This window comes from Urocampus carinirostris, chromosome 9, assembly GCF_059441175.1.
Source record: "Urocampus carinirostris isolate Australia breed hairy pipefish chromosome 9, RoL_Ucar_1.0, whole genome shotgun sequence".
Classification (NCBI taxonomy): Eukaryota; Metazoa; Chordata; class Actinopteri; order Syngnathiformes; family Syngnathidae; genus Urocampus; species Urocampus carinirostris.
The window spans coordinates 26,903-47,654 of NC_142357.1; the positions used below are offsets into that span (position 1 = coordinate 26,903).

Below are 20,752 nucleotides of genomic sequence, written 5' to 3' on the forward strand. Positions count from 1 at the left end.
AGTGGGTGATTAGCGTACAACCCACAGTGCGGAGATTTAGGGTTCAAGTCCAGGTGCCGCGGGGTTTGCATATTCTCCCTAGGCACTCTGGTTTCCCATATTCCAAAGACATGCATGCATAGTTAGTTCGCCGGTCCAAATTGTCCCTAGATGTGAATGAGCGAGTGAGTTTCTTGATTCTGTGACATGCAATTTGGCTAGCCATCAGTTCATAGTTTTCTCTGCCCACTACTGAAAGATAGCTGCGGGGGGGGTTCGAGCACCCCAGCAACCCTGGTACTTTTGAGTCACTTTTGAGAACTGTTATGCACTCTACAGTAAAGCTTATTATGCTGAAATAAGCTTCATAATAGAGGGCATAACAGTTTAAATACAAGCGATTTGAATAGAAAAAGGCAAAATAAACATGTTACCTGCTCAAAAGTGTATTGTATACGGTGTGCATTACCGTTCGATTACATTCACAACAAACACAAAGACGGAATGGTTTAAGTTGTATTACATTCCCAACAAATGCAAGACAAAGAGGTTTTGGTTATATGTTCGCCACTACATTCCCGAAAAGTGATATAAAAGTAAGATAAAACGAGGTAAAAATGGATATGGTAGCGAGAGGATGCAAATCTCGGCAGGGATGCATTTCTCGGCATAACACTGGCTCATATGGCCTATTAGATGTGACTGCTCCGGCGCACTGGCCTCTTAGATGCGGGTCTCACGTGACCGCCCTATAATATGAAAACTATTCTGCGTATTAGATTTTTTTTTTAAAGCAAGAATACAACCGAATTGTAAAAACAAAACAGAAATTTAAAAAAAGATTAAACAGTTTGGTAATCACATTTTTCTAAACAAAGCTCTCAAACTCAGATAGTTGGGCAGATAGTGAAAAGTATCACTAGGAGGCGTGCTTTCACTATCAGTGTCAGACTGTCAGTGAAAGTTTTGGACTGATAAAGTGATTACGAATTAATTTGTTGTCTATCTCATCTCATCTCATTAGCTGCACCGCTTATCCTCAGTAGGGTCGCGGGGGTGCTGGGCATCGGGCAGTGGGCAGGGGACACCCTGAATTGGTTGCCAGCCAATCGCAGGGCACACAGGGTCAGACAACTCGCTCGCTCATTCACACCTAGAGACAATCTGGACCGGCCAATCCACTTGAAATGCATGTTTTTGGAATGTGGGAGGAAAGCGGAGTGCCCGGAGGAAACCCACGCAAGCACGGGGAGTACATACAAACTCTGCACAGTAAGTCCGGTAGCTGGATTTGAACCCACACAGGAGGTTCCCAAGACCTTAGAACTGTGCCGCACACGCGCTAACCACTGTCTATGTAAAATATTATTTTAACAGCACTAAATTACTAACACAAATCACATACAAAGCATGTTAAAACAACATTTTAAAAATAACAAATGAAAACGTCCTCACCCTATTAATCCAAAAGAAACACAAGGAACATTTCTCATTTAATTCTCGTGTTTGTTGCGGTGTTTTGTGAATAAAAAAATTGCACTGAGAACTTCAATTTCAATTATTTTGTGTGGTGGTGATGGGGGCACCATAAAGCATTTGTGCTTAGGGCACCCAAATGACACTGCTCCTATGAGACTCAGGTTTGAGCATGACCCAGATGTGTCTGCGTTGTTCTACTGACTATTTTGCGATACATCTGTCATATGATTCGATCAATAAATCACATATAAACGATCACCAACCCAACAAATCTAAAAAATAAAGGGAAAACATGAAATGGGGGTGTACCTACGTCGCCTCGACTGCTCCGGGTTTAACCGTCATTTCGATTTACCAAAACCACTTCGTCTTGCATTCTTTGGGAATGTAATACAACTTAAACCATTCAGTCTTTGTATTTGCTGGGAATGTAATCGAACAGTAATGTACACCGTATATAAATCATTTTTGAGGACTGTTATGCACTCTACCGTAAAGCTTATTATGCTGAAATAAGCTTTATGGCAGAGTGCATAACAGTTTAAATACGAGCGATTTGAAAAAGGCAAAATGAACACGTTACCTGCTCAAAAGTGATTTGCGAGGGGATGCAAATCTCGGCAGGGATGCATTTCTCGGCATAACACCGGTGAGCAGTCCAATGGTTCGAGTTTGTCCAAAGCGGGCCCCGTCGGATTTGAAGTAGACAGCGGTATTGTTCGGGAGCAATTTCAGCGAAATGCCGATTTTTACAAGCTTTGGTACGTCTGCCATGTCCAAAACTGTGTGTCAAACCCTTCTTAGTGTCCTTTAGAATGGTTTCACACGCAAAGGTGAAGGGTTGCGCAAACTACCTGGATTTGCTGCTTTAATCCATTATCCATTAGCATCATTCCCTAAACTGCCGCTCAGTTCCCCCACGACAACCCCCCCCCCCCCCCCCTCTCTCTCTCTCTCTCACTCGTTCACTCTTTTTTTTCTATCTAAAATGTTTTGGGGCCACAAGATGCCCTCCTTTAAACAGAGCACTAAAGGTAAGTAAGTAAACAATGAGTTTTTATCCCACAATGGCAAATGACCAAAAATAAAGTGGGCCTCGACATGGATGAAGTCCAATCAATTTAAAATCAATCAGGTCAAGTCAAGTAATGTTTTTTATATATCCCTTAATCACAAGTAGTCTCAAAGGGCTGCAGAGATCAGACTATTGCAAAATACAGACTATCATTGCACCATCTGATTTAAACCTCCATTAGGGCAAGGAAAAACTCAAATATCTCAGCATGAGGAAAATGAAGAAACCTTGAGAAGGTACCGCAAATGAGGTAATCCCCCTTCCAGAATGACGAGGCTGTAATGGATGTTGCATTAACAAATTGTCACGTTAATTTTTTTTTTATTTAAAAAAAGAAAAGTACAATATATAATGAAGAATGGAAATTTAAAATAAAAAGGTTGACCGGGTTGCAATGGATGTAGCATTAACAAACAGTACACAGATACTGTCAAAATGGAATATAGGTCATTCTTATGATTTATAATATAAGTGTGTTTTAAGCCTTGTCAAGTCAAGTCAAGTCAGATTCATTTATAAAGCCCTTAATCACAAAAATGTCTCAAAGGACTGTCAGGAACCAGGAACGGAGACGGGAACCCAATTGCGTAAGTTTTATTTGAAAAGAGATGTAAGCTGGCTTCCACGATCCAGTGATCGTTGATTGTGGGGAGCAGGTCGCTTCGTGACGCGGAAGTCACACTTCTCTTAGCGGGAGCTGTAGGTTCGCAGCGATCGGACGGACGGCAGTCCCGTGACAGGTAGGCAGAATCAATACGTCTTAGCGGGAAGGTCGATGGCCAGGGCAGGAGAGTAGCTCGTAAACGTGGGGCAGAAACAGGTCGGAACCGAAGGCAGGAATCAAAACAGGAGAGTAGTCTTTGGTACTTGCTAATCTGGCGAAACACACAGGAACACAGGAGTACAATCGGACGTCCTTGTCTGGACGCTCACCGCTTAAGAAGTGAACGTCAGCAAATTAGAGAGCGCGCTCCGGCGCGCCAAACGATTGCCACAGGTCTCTTCACTTCGGCAATCATGACAAGGACTGCACAGGATTACAATTACACAACTAGACAATTCCCGCGGCAATTGTAAGAGTTGTGATTGATCTGGAAGATGATCCCGGTATGTATATATAACCCCGGTTGTTAGCATTATGAGTTAGCATAAAGTTTTTAGCTCAGAGAGATGTTTCTGTTATTTTTTACTTGGTTATGTAGGGGGACTCTGCCCCCCCACACCGGTACTGGCAAGTTCATTTGAGATGGGCCCACAACCGTTAGCAACAAGGATATGCCTTGTGGAGGTCTAAAAAACACGTTCATGGTAAAAACCATAGTAATAACACTGTTATTAAACTTTTGAAATATACATGTTCAAATAGAATGGGCCGTTCAATTTTAATTGGCCCATCCGGAATGCATTGAGCCCATTCAATTTGCTGAGTCGTTAGCATGTTAGCATTAGAATAATTTTGCAGCATGAAGAAGTTAGCATTTAGCCGTTAGCATCACTTTTTAGCATGTATTCGTTAACATAACTCATCAAATGAGGCCATTAGCATAATTTTTAAATATGAATTCGTTACAATATTGCCATTACCAAAAAATGTTTGCATGAAGTTAGCATTTAGCCGTTAGAATCACTCTTTAGCAGTTACCCATTAACATAACTCGTCAACACTGCAAAAACTGCCTCTAAAAAAACAAGAAAATCTAGCCACTATTGCAGGAAATTTACTTGTTTCAAGCAAAATTATCTGCCAGTGAAGCAAGAAAATCCGACTCATAAAGTTTTCTTGAAACAAGAAAAAAAGAAAAGAAAATAAGATACCTAAAAATGTTATTATATGCAGTAATACTATTAAGTGTACTTGTCAAGTTTTTTTTTGTCTCATTTTAAGATATTTGTGCTTGTTTTGGAGAATTATTGTTTAGAAACAAATTGGGTTTAAGATTCAGATTCAGATTCAAATCTACTTTATTGTCATTCTAGTACACGTGTATACAGAACGAAATGTCGATACATCTGACCCGCACAGGTTCCTCGAATGTACAGATATAAGTAAAAGTTGTATTGTATTATGGCTACGTATAGTATTTTACCATAGTGCCGATAGTGCAAGAGGAGTAGCTAACCAGATGTGCAAAATGGGCATTCAGGTTAACAAGTCAGGTAAACAGTAACATTAACACTGTAACAATAACGCTGTAAGTACAATAGTGCAGAGAGCAAATGTGCAAGGAGTGGCAAGCTATAAATAACTGCCAGTAGTGCAAAAAGTCAGATTAGCAGCCGTTAAGATTTAGGTTAACTATATGTTAGATTGACCATTTAACAGTCTAATGGCCAGGGGGACTAGACTACTGCGGAACCTGGTGGTCCTGCACCGCACACTGCAGTACCTCTTCCCAGAGGCTAGCAGAGTGAACAGTCCATGATGGGGGTGAGAGGGGTCCCCGATAATGTTCTTAGCATGGGATAGGCAGCGCTTCTGGCCAATGTCCTGAATGGAGGGAAGTGTAGTCCCGATTATTTTCTCTGCTGTCCTCGTTACCCTCCTCACACTACCCCAGTCGGTAGCGCTGCAGCCTCCACACCACACAGAGATACAGCTGGTCAGGATACTCTCTATGGTGCCCCTGTAGAATGTGATGAGGGAGGGTGGGGGCAGGTGGGCGCCAGGATTGCTCAAAAGTAGTTAGCAAGAAGGTTACAACAAGATCAATATTCTTGTATTAAGTTGGAAATAAATTAGAAAATGGGTTAAAAACAAGATAAATTTGCTTGTAATAAGTAATAAAAATCTTAGGCGAGAAAGTCTTGTTTCAAGAAATTCTCTACGTTTCGATATATTATACAAATGCAAAAATAGTTTTAATGTGAAAATTACCATTTTATTGGCAAACCACAAACCTTTGTCATTATCACAAAACACAATTGACATACCAGTAACAGAAATACTCATTTTCTTGACAAGATCCTGAAACGTTTGTTGGCGAACTGTAAATCAAAGTTATCACTTACACATGTATCAGTGAACTGTCAAAAAGACAACACATTTTTTTGCCTACAGGATATAGAGTGCAAGTTACCAATTTCTAAAAGAGAACTGCAAACATTATTTTTTGTCTAATTTTAAGAACATCAGTTGGTTTTTTTTTTTTTAAATCAATGCTTAAACTCAAAACAAGGCAATTAAAACACACACTTACAGGGAGACTGAGAGGCCAAAGCGTAAGGGGTCACAAATGTTTTATAACAGAAAAAGTTCTCAAAGTACGTACATGGCTGGGTGTGTGGGTGTGTTCCCGAGGGGAGACAGCATTATACAAAGTTATGCAAAAAAGGCCATCCAATCACTTCTTGCTCGTTTGAAAGCTGGTGTGGCATCTTTGTCATGGATTGAGTCCCCCAGGACCTCAGTTTGTAGAAGGGAAAGAACAGAGGCCACACATTTAGGGTAGGTCATATTTAATACATAATAGTATGCAATTATGTAGAATACTGCATCCCCTAGGTACCTTTTGGGTGATGGGATTGCTTCGGTTTCAAGGCAGAGAAAGGAGTCGAGATTTTCATCCACCAAAAGGAGTGGTGTGGTGAGTGGCCTTCTGTTCAGGAACGTCTCGGGGTCCTCTGTGGGCTTAACAGAAAAACACAACATCAGTAGGACAGCAATCACATCCCTCCATTCCCCGACTAAACATGACAATTTAGTATGAACAGAATAGAGGACCAACAAAAGGAGCAGCCATATTTGAGAAAGTTTAGTATGCACTTATGTAAAAATTTGTGACTTAACAGAAGAACATGAATGAGCAGCATGGTCAAGAGGTTTATTGCTTGCTCCTCTAAAAAAAAAAAAAAAATCAAATATTTGTCTCTCAGTATACAGAAACAAACAAGGATACAGATTCTATTGGTATTTGTTAGCTGTTCTTACCAGCTGAAAGTGACATTGGAGGTTTCATTGCCCTCTTGTAAACCCCATAGAGGCATAATCTAGATTTGAATTCGAGCCACCGCTCCCTCAGCTCTTGCACGTAGTTGGAGTTGTTGTTGTCTATTATTCGTCTTAGTTCATCAAGAACCTTTGGTGGGGAAGACACACAGAAGTGTTGTATGGAAATATCCAACACATAGTATTTAAAGCATCAGTTGAAAACAACAATTATATGTAGAGAGGTATTCTGAAAAACTATGTTCCCCTTCCCCTCCTCCATTTGTGAAAATAATTCTATTCACACTGATGATAAAACGCTAATAGACAGGTGTGTTGCAAATAACTTGCGAAACAGATGGACTATCAGATATTCTAAAGAAGGAAAAATCACACAACAATGCATAAATGCTGTTTTCCCTGTCTACATGCAGAAATAAAACCAGATTGCTCATTTTCATTTTTCAGAGAAAATACATGAAAGGTTTTCCTGCATGTAAATGGGGTCTGAAACAGCTATTTAATGTATCAAAGCAGTATGCATCCAATGTTCAAAAGAACAATTTCACTGTTCAACTGAATCAAAGTGTGAATTGTGATCATACTTACATGGTCAATATCTCGAAAGCATGGATATGCCTTCAATATTTTTGCCGGTCTGTCTTGTTCCCTTATTGTGTCCGAATCAATGAAGGCCCTCTTCCCCTCAAACTCAAGGTCAAGAAGTTGTGCCACATCAGCTCTGTTCTGTTTGGTATTGCGATATAGCTCCTGCAGAGTTGTGTAGTGTTTAGCCTGGGCCATGCGGCTGTCCTGCCTACATTCTAAAAAGGTAAAAGAAAATATCACAACACAGTTGAGGTCAAAATTATTTGCTTCTTGCTAATGTTATTCATGCTATTGTTTCTACTGGAACAAAGACAAAATGTCCACTACAGCTAATGAAGACATTCATTAATATTACTTGATCAGAAACAGGAAAAGGCAAACATTACAAGGTCAACATTTTCACCCCCCTGTAAAACAATAGTATTTATGAGTTTTCTGGTGCCTGGCCTTGTCCTTTTCTGCTTTTTCTTGTTTCTGTTCAGCCCACCAGTTGAAAATTTCAATAAAAGATGGAGATGTTGTCTGTGCCCTCCTAAAAGAAGTAGAACTATGTGCAGTGCTGATTTATCTTGTATTTTGTGTAATTTGAATGAATGGGTCTACTCCATTGTGAATGCTACATTTTTTTTATAAAATTACAGAGAGCATCAGCTTGTTTTGCTGGAGTGCTGGTTATGACCTTCACTTTCTGGGCTGCTGATGGTGCTACTGCAGCTTGGGGAGACAATGAACGTGAAAGTGCTGGAGTCAAAATCCCCCTCATCTTCTTTCTCTGTGGCGCCAAACTCAAGGCGTCTCTTTTTTTCCCCTTGCTGGTGTAGCCCCCTGCGTTTTGCGTGGAGTCCTGATGTTTTGCAAAAGCAGGATATGCATGTGTGGATACTGTATATGAATTTATGTTCATGCTGAACAAAGAGAGGAACTGTGTAACATGTAATCCTGGTCGCTTAGATTAGTACAGGGCTCTTGTCGTAATGTTGACTAGTTTTAACATTATATATTGTAGTTAACGGTTTAAATCAACGACCATTTTGTAAGGGGTTAGCTCAATTCCATAGTTAACGGTTTAAATCAACGACCGTTTATTAAGGGGTTAGCTTAAACTTGAGCTCACCCCTTACAAAACGGTCATTGATTTAAACCGTTAACTACGCATAAATACCGTTAAGAGTCATATTTTACTTTTAATCACATTGTTTCTTGTTAAATGTTAAGACAATACAAACCTTTTAGTTGTAAAAGTATTTTCACTTCTCTCGAAGTCAAAATACCGAATGGAGTTCGTCGAACGTTGAGGTAGTATGAGCGAGTCCAAGTAGTTCCGAATAAATGGGCGGAACCATATAAAGGAACGCAATATACAATTATTAAACAAAATCTATGAACTATCTCAGGGAAAAAAATATAGTGTTCTCATTTATAAATATTAAATTTGTGTTTCGAAGTAAAGACTATCCAGTTTTAGTTAGGACACTGTACGGGTCAGCCACTTGCATTGTAAATGGCATCCCTTGTAGCGAGCAGAGACGGGAGTCGTAGGCGTGTCAAAAGAAGGTGCCAACGAAAGCTGCTTTAATGACATTTAAACTTGCAATAACAAAACAAAACAAGAGAGCGGCTCGAGCCGGCCGAATTAAGAGTCCCCCTAGGAACTCGCTAACTAAACAATGGTTCTGTGGGTGAATTATGTAAAACCCACTAGACAAGCCCCCTCAGAATTCACCCATAGTCAAAGTCTCTGTGCCTGGTTGGGACGCTGACCCAGCCACTGCGGGTACAAGGAGCTGGACCAGCTGGGGGGTGAAAGCTTGTGGACTCAGTTGGAGAGCCCACAGGTGCTGGGGGCGGAGGGTCAGAGTGGGTACCCACGGGGCCGGAGGGTCGTGTCGCAGGAGGACGGCCGCGCCGTGGGGCTTGGGCCAGTTCCAATGGCTTGGACATATCCATGTGGGCAGGCTTAACCCTGTCCACGGAGACAGTCTCTGGCCTACCACCAATGTCCACGACCATGGTCTTGTCACCATGCTGCAGGACCTTAAACGGTCCATCATAAGGAGGGCGCAATGGTCCGCGGTGGGCATCGTGGCGAATGAAAACAAAACCAGCCGAGCGCAGGTTGGAGGGAACCCGTGAAACTGGCCTGCCGTGTCGCGATGTGGGGATAGGCACAAACGCTCCTGCAGTGCCCTGCAAGATGGACTTCTCCCTGGATGCAGCCCAGGGTGTCGTTGGGTCTGGGATAAAATCACCTGGCACCCGCAGCACTTGACCGTAAACCAACTCAGCTGAAGAGCACTGAAGGTCCTCTTTGGGAGCGGTCCTCAGTCCCAGCATGACCCAGGGTAGCTTATCGACCCAGTTCCCATCGGTCAGGCAGGCGCGCAGGGCCGCTTTCATCGAGCGGTGGAACCGCTCGCACAACCCGTTAACCTGGGGGTGGTAGGCAGTGGTGCGGTGAAGTTTGACTCCCAGGCTCTCGGCAACCGTGTTCCACTCCTCGGAGGTGAACTGTGCGCCCCTGTCAGATGAGAGATCTGCAGGGGGTCCAAAACGGGTGACCCATGTGCCGATGAACGCCCGGGCCACATCGACAGCTGAGGTGGAAGTCAGCGGAACTGCTTCAGGCCAACGGGTCGTCCTGTCCACCATCGTCAGGAGGTAAGTGAAACCGTGTGAAGGGGGCAGTGGGCCCACCAGGTCAATGTTAACGTGGTCAAACTTCCGTTCGGGGATAGCGAATGGTACCAATGGGGCCTTGATGTGACGGTGCACTTTGGCGCGTTGACATGCCACGCATGAGTCGACCCAGTCCCGGACGTCCTTTCTCATCCCTTTCCACACAAACTTCGGGGCCACTAGCTTAATGGATGCTTTCCTGCCAGGATGAGACAGGCCGTGTATTGCCTCAAAGACAGCCCGACGCCAGCCAGCAGGGACAAGCGGCCTAGGCCAACCCATGGAGAGGTCACAACAAAGCTTGGCCCCTGAGTCTCCGACCGCAACCTCCTCCAGCCGCAAACCAGTGTCTGAGCTCTTGAGCGTTTGGATGCCGTTATCAGAAGCCTAGTCCACACTCATACTGGAATAATCAAGCCCCAATTGCACAGCGCTGATGGTTGCTCTGGACAGGCAATCCGCAACCACGTTGGACTTCCCAGCAATGTGCCTGATGTCAGTCGTGTATTCCGATATGAATGACAGCTGGCGCTGCTGGCGGGCGGACCACGTTTCGGACGTCTTGGACATGGAGAACGTAAGAGGCTTATGATCAACAAAGACGATGAACTCACGGCCCTCCAAGATGAAACGGAAGTGGCGAATCGCCAACCAGATGGCAAGTAGTTCTCTGTCGAATGCACTGTATTTACGTTCTCTGGGGACCAGCTGGCGACTAAAAAAGGCGAGTGGCTGCCAAGCATTGTCAACCCACTGCTCGAACACGGCACCCACTGCTAGGTCTGATGCGTCTGTAGTCAGTGCGACTGGGGCTCCGGGGGCTGGGTGAGCCAGCATGGCTGCCCGGCACAGCGCGGTTTTTGTGTCCTCGAATGCCTTGGTCCTCTCAGCGGTCCATTCAACAGCTTGATTGGGTGACCTACCCTTGAGGGCCTCGTAGAGTGGGCGCATGACATCAACGGCTCGGCAAATAAACCTATGGTAGAATGTCACCATGCCGAGAAACTCCCTGAGGCCCCGTGCTGTTGGGGGCTGAGGAAAGGTGGAGACGGCCTCTACCTTAGACGGTAGGGGGGAAGCCCCATCCTTGGTGATGAGATGCCCGAGGAAGTGGATGGAGGGTACGCCAAAAACACATTTCGCGGGATTTATAATCAGGCCATGCTGACTGAGCTTGGTGAAGAGGTCTCTGAGGTGCTCCAAGTGTTCCTCTTCTGAGGAGCTGGCAACAAGGACGTCGTCCAGGTAGACGAACACAAAAGGCATGTCCCTGAGCACTGAATCCATCAGCCTTTGGAAGGACTGAGCGGCATTTTTCAGTCCGAACGGCATCCTGAGAAATTCGAACAACCCAAATGGAGTTATCACGGCCGTCTTCGGTATATCTGAGGGATGCACTGGCAGTTGGTGGTATCCCCGCACTAGGTCCACCTTGGAAAAGAGAAGTTTGCCCGCCAGGTGTGCAGAGAAGTCTTGAATGTGCGGGACTGGGTAACGGTCGGGCGTGGTAGCCTCGTTAAGGCGGCGATAGTCCCCGCATGGGCGCCAGCCACCGCCTGGTTTCGGGACCATGTGTAGTGGAGAGGCCCAGGGGCTGTCTGATCGGCGAATGATGCCGAGACGTTCCATGTTAGCAAATTCGGATTTAGCAGCTGCCAGTCTTTCTGGATTGAGTCGTCGGGCCATGGCATGAACAGGGGGGCCCTTGGTTTCAATGTGGTGCTCAACCCCATGTCTGGTCGTGGAGGCTGAGAAGGTGGGCTTCGCCAGACTGGGGAACTCAGCGAGGAGCCGGTGGTAAATATCACCGTCCAAGAGAGAGCTGGACAGACCCTCAAAAATCCCTTTGTCGCGGACACACGCGAGAGAGGAGAAATTAAATGCGTCAACGAGGCGGCCATTTTTCACATCGACGAGTAATCCATTGGCACACAGAAAATCTGCACCGAGAAGAGGAAAAGCAATATCCGCAGTGACAAAGTCCCATGTAAACTGCTGACCCCCAAAACACACGTCCACTGTCCGTGTCCCGTATGTGCGGATGGGGGTGTCATTGGCAGAAGTTAATGGAGGTCCATGATTTCCCCCCCCCCACATCGTCCACAGTGGCAGGGAGGACGCTCCTCTGGGCGCCGGTGTCACACAAGAACTTTTAGCCGGAGATGGCGTCCCGGATGAACAGTAGCCGGTTTCTTGCGCCTGCACTCACGGCCGCTACAGAGTGCAGGCCTTGAAGTTTCCCGTCGCGTTGGAGGTGCAAGGGGGACGGCACTTCTTGGCCCTGGGCCCAAAACGTGCATGGTAGTAACACAGACCTGACACATTTTGATTGTCAGTGGCCTTGCTGGCTGGGGGCGTCGCACTTGATGGTGTGTAGGTGCATGTAGGGGCCAGCAACTCATGTGTGTATCTATGTGTGGCCAGGAAAAACCGGTCCGCTTCCTCTGCCAGTGCACGCGGATCTGTAATGGTTGTATTCGCAAGCGCCGTCTGGACATGCGGCGGCATGTGACGCAGAAAAAGTTCAGTGAAAAGAAAATGTGGCTCTTCGGTGCCAAGCAAGTTTAACATCATTTCCATGTGATCCGATGGCTTACTGTCTCCTAAGCCCTGAATAGCAAGGAGGCATCGAGCACGCTCAGAATGCGACAGTTCAAAGATTCTGAGGAGATATGCCTTCAGTCCCTTATATTTATCCAGTTCAGGAGGGGATGTGATGAAACTCACTGCTCTGGCTGCAGTTGAGCTCCCCAGAGCAGACACCATGTGGTAATCGCGAGAGTCATCATCAGTGATTCCGCACAGGGCGAATTGAGCCTCTGCTTGTGCGAACCATGTTAACGCCGATGACTCCCAGAACTCAGGGAGCTTGAGAACGGGCGCGTATGCCATGTCGGTATGCTCAGTATTATGCACGTCCTCGGAAACTTCCACGAGACTAATGTCGGGGTCACCAATGTAGCGAGCAGAGACGGGAGTCGTAGGCGGAGTGTCAAAAGAAGGTGCCAACGAAAGCTGCTTTAATGACATTTAAACTTGCAATAACAAAACAAAACAAGAGAGCGGCTCGAGCCGGCCGAATTAAGAGTCCCCCTAGGAACTCGCTAACTAAACAATGGTTCCGTGGGTGAATTATGTAAAACCCACTACACCCTATTGTTTTGATATGGAATTCTCCAGCGCGAAAAAGGCGGAAACTAAGCATCAGCTTGTTTTGCTGGAGTGCTGGTTATGACTTCGGGGTCCCCTTCACTTTCTGGGCTGCTGATGGTGCTACTTCAGATTGGGGAGACAATGACAGTGAAAGTGCTGGAGTCAAAATCCCCCTCATCTTCTTTCTCTGTGGTGCCAAACTCAAGGCGTCTCTTTTTTTCCCCTTGCTGGTGTAGCCCCCTGCGTTTTGCATGGAGTCCTGATGTTTTGCAAAATCAGAATATGCATGTGTGGATACTGTATATGAATTTATATTCATGCTGAACAAAGTGAGAAACTGTGTAACATGTAATCCTGGTCGCTTAGATTAGTACAGGGCTCTTGTCGTAATGTTGACTAGTTTTAACGTTATATATTATAGTTAACAGTTTAAAGCAACGACCGTTTTGTAAGGGGTTAACTCAATTCCATAGTTAACGGTTTAAATCAACGACCGTTTATTAAGGGGTTAGCTTAAAACTCGAGCTAACCCCTTACAAAACGATCATTGATTTAAACCGTTAACTTTGCATAAATACCGTTAAGATAATATTTTATTTTTAATCACATTGTTTCTTGTTAAATGTTAAGACAATACAAACCTTTTAATTGTAAAAGTATTTTCACTTCTCTCGAAGTCAAAATACCGAATGGAGTTCGTCGAACGTTGGGGTTGTATGAGCAAGTCCAAGTAGGTCTGAATAAATGGGCGGAACCATATAAAGGAACGCAATATACAATTATTAAACAAAATCTATGAACTATCTCAGGGGAAAAATACAGTGTTCTCATTTATAAATATTAAATTTGTGTTTCGAAGTAAAGACTATCCGGTTTTAGTTAGGACACTGTACGGGTCAGTCACTTGCATTGTAAATGGCATCCCTATTGTTTTGATATAAAATTCTCCAGCGCGAAAAAGGCGGAAACTAGCACCTAACGTGTGCAACACCATCAACAGAGGACAAAGACTAGGAACCTTCCCGTGGTGTCCTGCGAAGGGCTCTCTCCCGGGGGAGCCTTACGAATCCAACTCAGTCCACTCAGACTCGCTCTTTCTTTCTTTCTTGGTCCTCTCTCCTTCTTTGTCTCTCCTTTTCTCTCTTCCCCCTTTACACTCTTGTCTCTCATTTTCTCTATCCCTCTCTTTCCTACTCTCTCCCCACCTCTCTCACTCTCTTTTCCCCCTTTTTGCATTTTACTCTGTCTGTCTTTCTCTCTTTCTATTTGTCCCTCTCTTTCTCTCTCTTCTACTCTCCTCTCTCTGCTCTTCTTAGGGCGGGCGACTTCGAGAGCAACCCTGGCCCCCAGTCCAAATGCCAGTGGTGCTTTCGAACCATTCACTGCGACCACACCCCAATCACCTGTACTATCTGCCCAAGGGGCTTCCATAAATCATGCACCGGCCTGTCCGAACGTACTAAGGACTTTAGAGGCTTCGTCTGCTTGGTTTGCTTGGGTCGCACCCCGTCAGGCCTGGCGGCACAGGACAGTCGCAGCCCCCTCTCCTTCGGAGAACTACGGAGCCTCCCACGAGCGAGTCTGGCGCTACTATGGATTACCTTATGCGCCTTGAGTGACTCAACGAAGACGACACCATCAACACAACCAAACTCGATTTGATTACAGTACAGTGGGACCTCGCTACTTCGCGGTTTGACGTTCGCGGGTTCAGAGCTTCGCGGGTCTAAAAAAATAATAAAAATTATATATATATATATATATATATATATATATATATATAATCTCATCTCATTCTGCACCGCTTATCCTCAGTAGGGTCGCGGGGTGCTGGAGCCCATCCCGGCAATCATCGGGCAGTGGGCAGGGGACACCCTGAATTGGTTGCCAGCCAATCGCAGGGCACACGGGGACAGACATCTCACTCGTTCTTTCACACCTAGGGACAATTTGGACCGCCCAATTCACATGAAATGCATGTTTTTGGAATGTGGGAGGAAAACTGAGTCCCCGGAGGAAACCCACGCAAGCAGGGGGAGAACATACAAACTCCGCACAGGAAGTCTGGAGCTGGATTTGAACCCACGCAGGAGGTTCCCATGACTTGAACTGTGCCGCACATGCGCTAACCACTGCCCCACCGTGCTATATATATATATATATATATATATATATATATGTACAGTGCATCCGGAAAGTATTCACAGTGCTTCACTTTTTCCACATTTTGTTATGTTACAGCCTCATTCCAAATTGTATTAATTTAATCTCTTATCTCAAAATTCACAGCCTTTGCTTAATACTTTGTTGATCCACCTTTGGCAGCAAATACAGCCTCAAGTATTTTTCAATATGATCCCACAAGTTTAGCACACCTATCTTTAGGCAGTTTTGCCCATTCTTCTTTGCAATAAGTCTCAAGCTCAAAAAGGTTGGATGGGAGACGTTTGTGCACAGCCATTTTCAGATCTCTCCAGAGATGTTCGATCGGATTCAAGTCTGGACTCTGGCTGGGCCACTCCAGGACATTCACGGAGTGGTTCTGAAGCCAATCTTTTGAGATCTTGGCTGTGTGCTTTGGGTCGTTGTCCTGCTGAAAAATGAACCTTCGCCCCAGCCTGAGGTCAAGAGCGCTCTGGAGCAAGTTTTCATCCAGGATATCTCTATATGCATTCATTTTTCCTTCTACCCTGACTAGTCTGCCAGTTCCTGCTGCTGAAAAACATCCCCAAAGCATGATGCTGCCACCACCATGCTTCATTGTAGGGATGGTATTGGCCTGGTGATGAGCGGTGCCTGGTTTCCTCCAAACATGGCGCCTGGCATTCACACCAAAGAGTTCAATCTTTGTCTCATCAGACCAGACAATTTTGTTTCCCATGGTCTGAGAGTCATTCAGGTGCTTTTTGGCAAATTCCAGACGGGCTTCCATGTTTCTTTTACTAAGGAGTGGCTTTCGTCTGGCCACTCTACCATACAGGCCTGATTGGTGGATTGCTGCAGAGATGGTTGTCCTTCTGGAAGGCTCTCCTCTCTCCACAGAGGAACGCTGGAGCTCTGACAGAGTGACCATCGGGTTCTTGGTCACCTCCCTGACTAAGGCCCTTCTTCCCCGATCGCTCAGTTTAGAAAGGCCGGCCAGCTCTAGGGAGAGTCCTGGTGGTTCCAAATGTCTTTCATTTACAAAAAATGGAGGCCACTGTGCTCATTGGGACCTTCAAAGCATCAGAATTTTTTTTGTATCCCTCCCCAGATCTGTGCCTCAGGACAATCCTGTCTCGCAGGTCTACAGACAGTTCTTTTGACTTCATGCTTGGTGTTTGTGCTCTGACATGCACACTCAACTGTGGGACCTTATATAGACAGGTGTGTGCCTTTCCAAATCATGTCCAATCAACTGAATTTACTGCAGGTGGACTCCAATTAAGCTGTAGAAAGATCTCAAGGATGATCAGTCGAAAAAAGATGCACCTGAGCTCAATTTTGAGCTTCATGGCAAAGGCTGTGAATACTTTTGTAAATGTGATTTATGAGATTTCTGTTTTTAAAAAATTCAAAAAAAGTTTAAAAAAAAAGTTTTTTACAATGTCATAATGAAGTCTTTTGTGTAGAATTTTTAGATAAGAGATTAAATTAATACAATTTGGAATGAGGCTGTAACATAACAAAATGTGGAAAAAGTGAAGCGCTGTGAATACTTTCCGGATGCACTGTATTTATATATACCGTATTTTCCGCACTATAAGGCGCACCGGGTTATAGGACGCACCCCGAAAAAATAGTTTTTGGTCCTATTTTTGACATACATAAGACGCACCCGATTATAAGGCGCTACAATGGGAACGTGGACAAAACAGTCAGATAGTTCAGTCCAACTTATTACCCCCTTAATATTCCCAAAGCTTGCAAAGACGCAAATACGTGTCGAGAACACGTGCGGATGCTGTGTCCGTACGATGTCACTCAAATGCATCGTTCCATCATTCAGAAGGTTAAAGTCTTGGGATTCAAGAAATGCCAACCATTCCCTAGTTTATATTTTCTTTTTCGCTCGCAACTTTACTGTGCATATGACAATAAACATTTGGAATTGAGTTTAATTTAAAAATAGACACTCTATTCCATCCATTATCTGCACCGCTTATCACAGAAAAATCGAGTTCAGTCTGAAACAAGATATATAGCCGGAGTAGCTCACCGAAGTGGTTGTGTTCATGATAATGTGCAGCCGTGGTCCTCTTATATCCGTGAGTGTAGTAAATCCAGAATAAAATATTTAAAAATACAGTATAGTAAAAAATGCTTTCTGTATGCCGTCAGCCACGTGCTATACAAATTCATCTTTTTCGGCCAATTGTAGGCTTTGTTTTGCCGTGAAAGCCAATGCCAGCCTGTAAATGATAAAAAGGATCCGCCCCTTGACCTCCGAATAACTTTAGCCAATAGTGATCATTTCAAATGATGATTGACACATTGGTTAGCCAATGAAACGCCGGTAAATAAATCTCAGCATACACCGCGGACTACTTGGTGTTCGGGGGTAAATCTAGTTGGCGGCTGCAAGTTAGTTGCAAGACTTTGCGAACTAATATTGATCCATAAATAAGGCGCACTGTATTATAAGGCGCATGGTCAGCTTTTGAAAAAAATAAAGGCTTAAATGTCTATTCTTAACACATCGTACCTTATAGTGCGGAAAATACGGTAGGTATATATATATATATATATATATATATATATACATATATATATATATATATGTGTGTGTGTGTGCGGCACAGTTCAAGTCATGGGAACCTCCTGCGTGGGTTCAAATCCAGCTCCAGACTTCCTGTGCGGAGTTTGTATATTCTCCCACTGCTTGCAAGGGTTTCCTCCGGGCACTCCGGTTTCCTCCCACATTCCAAAAACATGCATTTCAGGTGAATTGGCCGGTCCAAATTGTCCCTAGGTGTGAATGAGCGAGTGAGATGTCTGTCCCCGTGTGTATATATATATATATATATATATATATATATATATATATATATATATATATATATATATATATTTATTTATTTATTTATTTTTAAGCATTTTTGAAGGGGCGTCTCTACTTCGTGGTTCCACGTTCGCAGGTTCAGAGCTTTGCAGGTCTAAAAAATAATAATAAAATAAAATAATAAAAAAATATATATATTATTTTTATTTTATTTTTAAGCATTTTGGAAGGGGCGTCGCTACTTCACGGATTTTCAATTTTTGCGGGTGGTTTTGGTCCCCATTAACCGCAATAACTAAATAATAAGACTTTCATCATCACGGATTCAAAAGACACGCTTCTTACTTTTGGATTGATAAATAATATTTTTGTTGTAGATTCATCTTTATTTCGTTGCGAATATCAAATATATGATACATTGGATTTCATTCGAGATTTACTGTCTTATGAAATTGCTGTACCAAATGCTGCCCTGGCAACAGAGTTCATAGATTTGGAGAAATTAGCTGATTACACTGCATACCACTTTGTACCATTTAATGAAAAGATATACGTTTTTAGAAAATATGACTTAACTGGTGTGCTCTTGAATTCGAGTGTTTAAAATGACACATTATGAACGGCAGAAATTGTGCTCATTTATGCATAAGTTTACATTTTGACAAACACTAAATATATTTGATCTTTGGACTGAGGCTTGTGGGGGCTATCTGTATGAGCAAGGCCTAGCTGGCTCCGGACTTTGGACGCAGAATTAAATGTGATTCTATGCAATTTTAACATGTTCGTTCTATGTTGCCACTTTGTGCATGTGATTGGCAAGATATTTGTGTGTGTTTAGCCCCTGCCAAGCGGATACAATGTAAATATGTGAACCATGTGGTGAAATGCAGAGCTGGGGATTAAGATGGAAACTGCATGAGTGCTGTTGTGCCTACAAGCCAATCAAACTTAAGGACCTCTTACACAAATCTCCTGATTATTATTTTTTTAACATTATATTGGTGTTTTGATGGGTATGTCATGTTGGATGAAGGCGTCTACCAAACATGTAACCATAGCTATAATTTAAAGTAGTTGAGGTATTCCCCACAGTGTTTTGAGAAAAGTTCATGCTTTGTTATTGTTAATGGTCGACTAAATTGATAAAATCAGATTTAAGTTTAGTGACATTTACAGACTAGACATTGTTTCCCACAGTGCTTTATAGTTAAGGCTACACCTGCTACCTTAACTGGCTAATGTCTATTCTTAAAACATCGTACCAAGAGTAAAAGGTTTAATATTGAACACTAAATTGTCCATCCATCCACCCATCTTCTACCGCTTTGTCCCTTTCGGGGTCACGGCTGGGAGGGCTGGAGCCTATCCTATTTACCTCGGGCGTAAGGCAGGGTACACCCTGGTTGAGTCGCCACCTCATCACATGGCCAACACAGACAGACAAACAACCATTCATACTGCCACACTGAATTGTACCTGAGTAAATGAATACATATAATGATTCATAAAATCAATTCTTACATTATCTCAATGAGTTGGGTTCCATTCTTAAAACAAGTTGATGTGAATCTTGAAACAAGTAAAAAATATCCTTAAGCTGAGTTGTTAATATGCCTATAGGCTATCTCTTCAACAATTTAAGATACATTTGCTTACAATTACTTGAATAATCTAAGTTAGTTGGCACAATATTAATTTTCTTATATAACACCTAGATTTTTGACCCGAGTCACTATGGGTGATAATACATTTGTCTAGGTTCAGGGCAGTGTTTGAAAAAAAAACTCACAACAGTGAGCTGGACCAATAATCGACATTTCAGTTTTTTTCTCGGTTAGGGCGCAAAAAAATAAGTGACATCCATCTTTGAATCTCAGTAACACCGCCACCTTTTTTGCATGGTCATGCCAAGTGCGAACTCACAAAGTTAGGGGGAGAAGCCTCATTTAACACTACAAACTCATTTTGTTTTAACCAGGTCTCACAAAGGCCAACAAGTTTAAGATTGTTTTCATTAATAAGGTCATTGACAAGTAAAGCTTTGGAGGCTAGTGATCTAATATTCAGAAGGCCAAGCTTCAGCACTGTGGACTGAGCTGAGCCCTTTCCCGAGTTTTGAACCTTATGGTTACCTTGGTGGTAACCTCCACAGGATTATACTGCCAGTCCCGCGTCTTGTGCTTTGCATGGCGGCAGATGCGGCCCGAATTCCATACCACAGAATATTGTTGACAGGTGGAGTAGCAGGATGACTAGTGGTAGAAAATAATGTTATTTCTTCTCCCTCCTCACCTAACAAGGGAAAATCAGAGGTAAGAGGCACAGAAGAAGATGCTATTGAACACAGTACAGTTCAGGGTGTGTGGTGCAGGCAATGGAACGCTCTAAACTACAAAAACTATGTGAATCTAGCATAGCGCTAGTTAGCCCTAGCAATACAGACTCCACACCCGTGATCACAGGTTCACTCAGGTTCATCACCTGTGACCTGGCCTGCACTAGTCATGAAAGGCTTAAACAGTAATATATTTTTAGAAAGAGTGAGAGCACCTTCCCAGTTAGGGTGAAGGCCGTTTCTCCTCAGCAGGTCAGGTCGGCCCCAGAAAGCAGGCCAGTTCCACATACCTAAATCCCTGCTGACTACAGAAACTTGCCAGCCACCGGTTTAGCGAGACTAGTCTGCTAAACCTCTCATCATTGCCTCTCGCAGGCAAGGGGCCAGAGACAATTACAGATGCAGAGTCATCTTTCTGGCGAGATTACAGGTCCTAGCAATATTTTCCTTTGTAATCTCAGATTGCCTCATTTTAGTATCATTAGAGCCGACGTAAATGACTATATCGGTGTAGCTAGCCCTGTCCTGGTGTCTAGA

General features: G+C 43.8%; 1 protein-coding gene across 2 annotated transcripts; it reads right to left on the reverse strand.

Annotated features, from left to right (window-relative positions):
* Window positions 1–4,472: 4,472 nt before the first annotated feature.
* LOC148359054 (uncharacterized) lies at window positions 4,473–20,257 on the reverse strand. 2 transcript variants are annotated; one of them, XM_088344133.1, is made up of 5 exons: window positions 20,013–20,257; window positions 7,068–7,282; window positions 6,462–6,609; window positions 6,040–6,161; window positions 4,473–5,936 (listed from the first exon to the last, which is right to left on the reverse strand). In XM_088344133.1, the coding sequence occupies exons 2-4, from the start codon at window positions 7,260–7,262 to the stop codon at window positions 6,094–6,096; spliced, it is 411 nt and encodes a 136-aa protein (XP_088200259.1). In that variant the 5' UTR covers window positions 7,263–7,282; window positions 20,013–20,257; the 3' UTR covers window positions 4,473–5,936; window positions 6,040–6,093. The 2 variants fall into 2 exon arrangements, with proteins under 2 accessions (XP_088200259.1, XP_088200258.1); XM_088344132.1 differs by lacking the exon at window positions 20,013–20,257 and adding an exon at window positions 13,915–14,157.
* Between the last annotated feature and the right edge of the window lie 495 nt (window positions 20,258–20,752).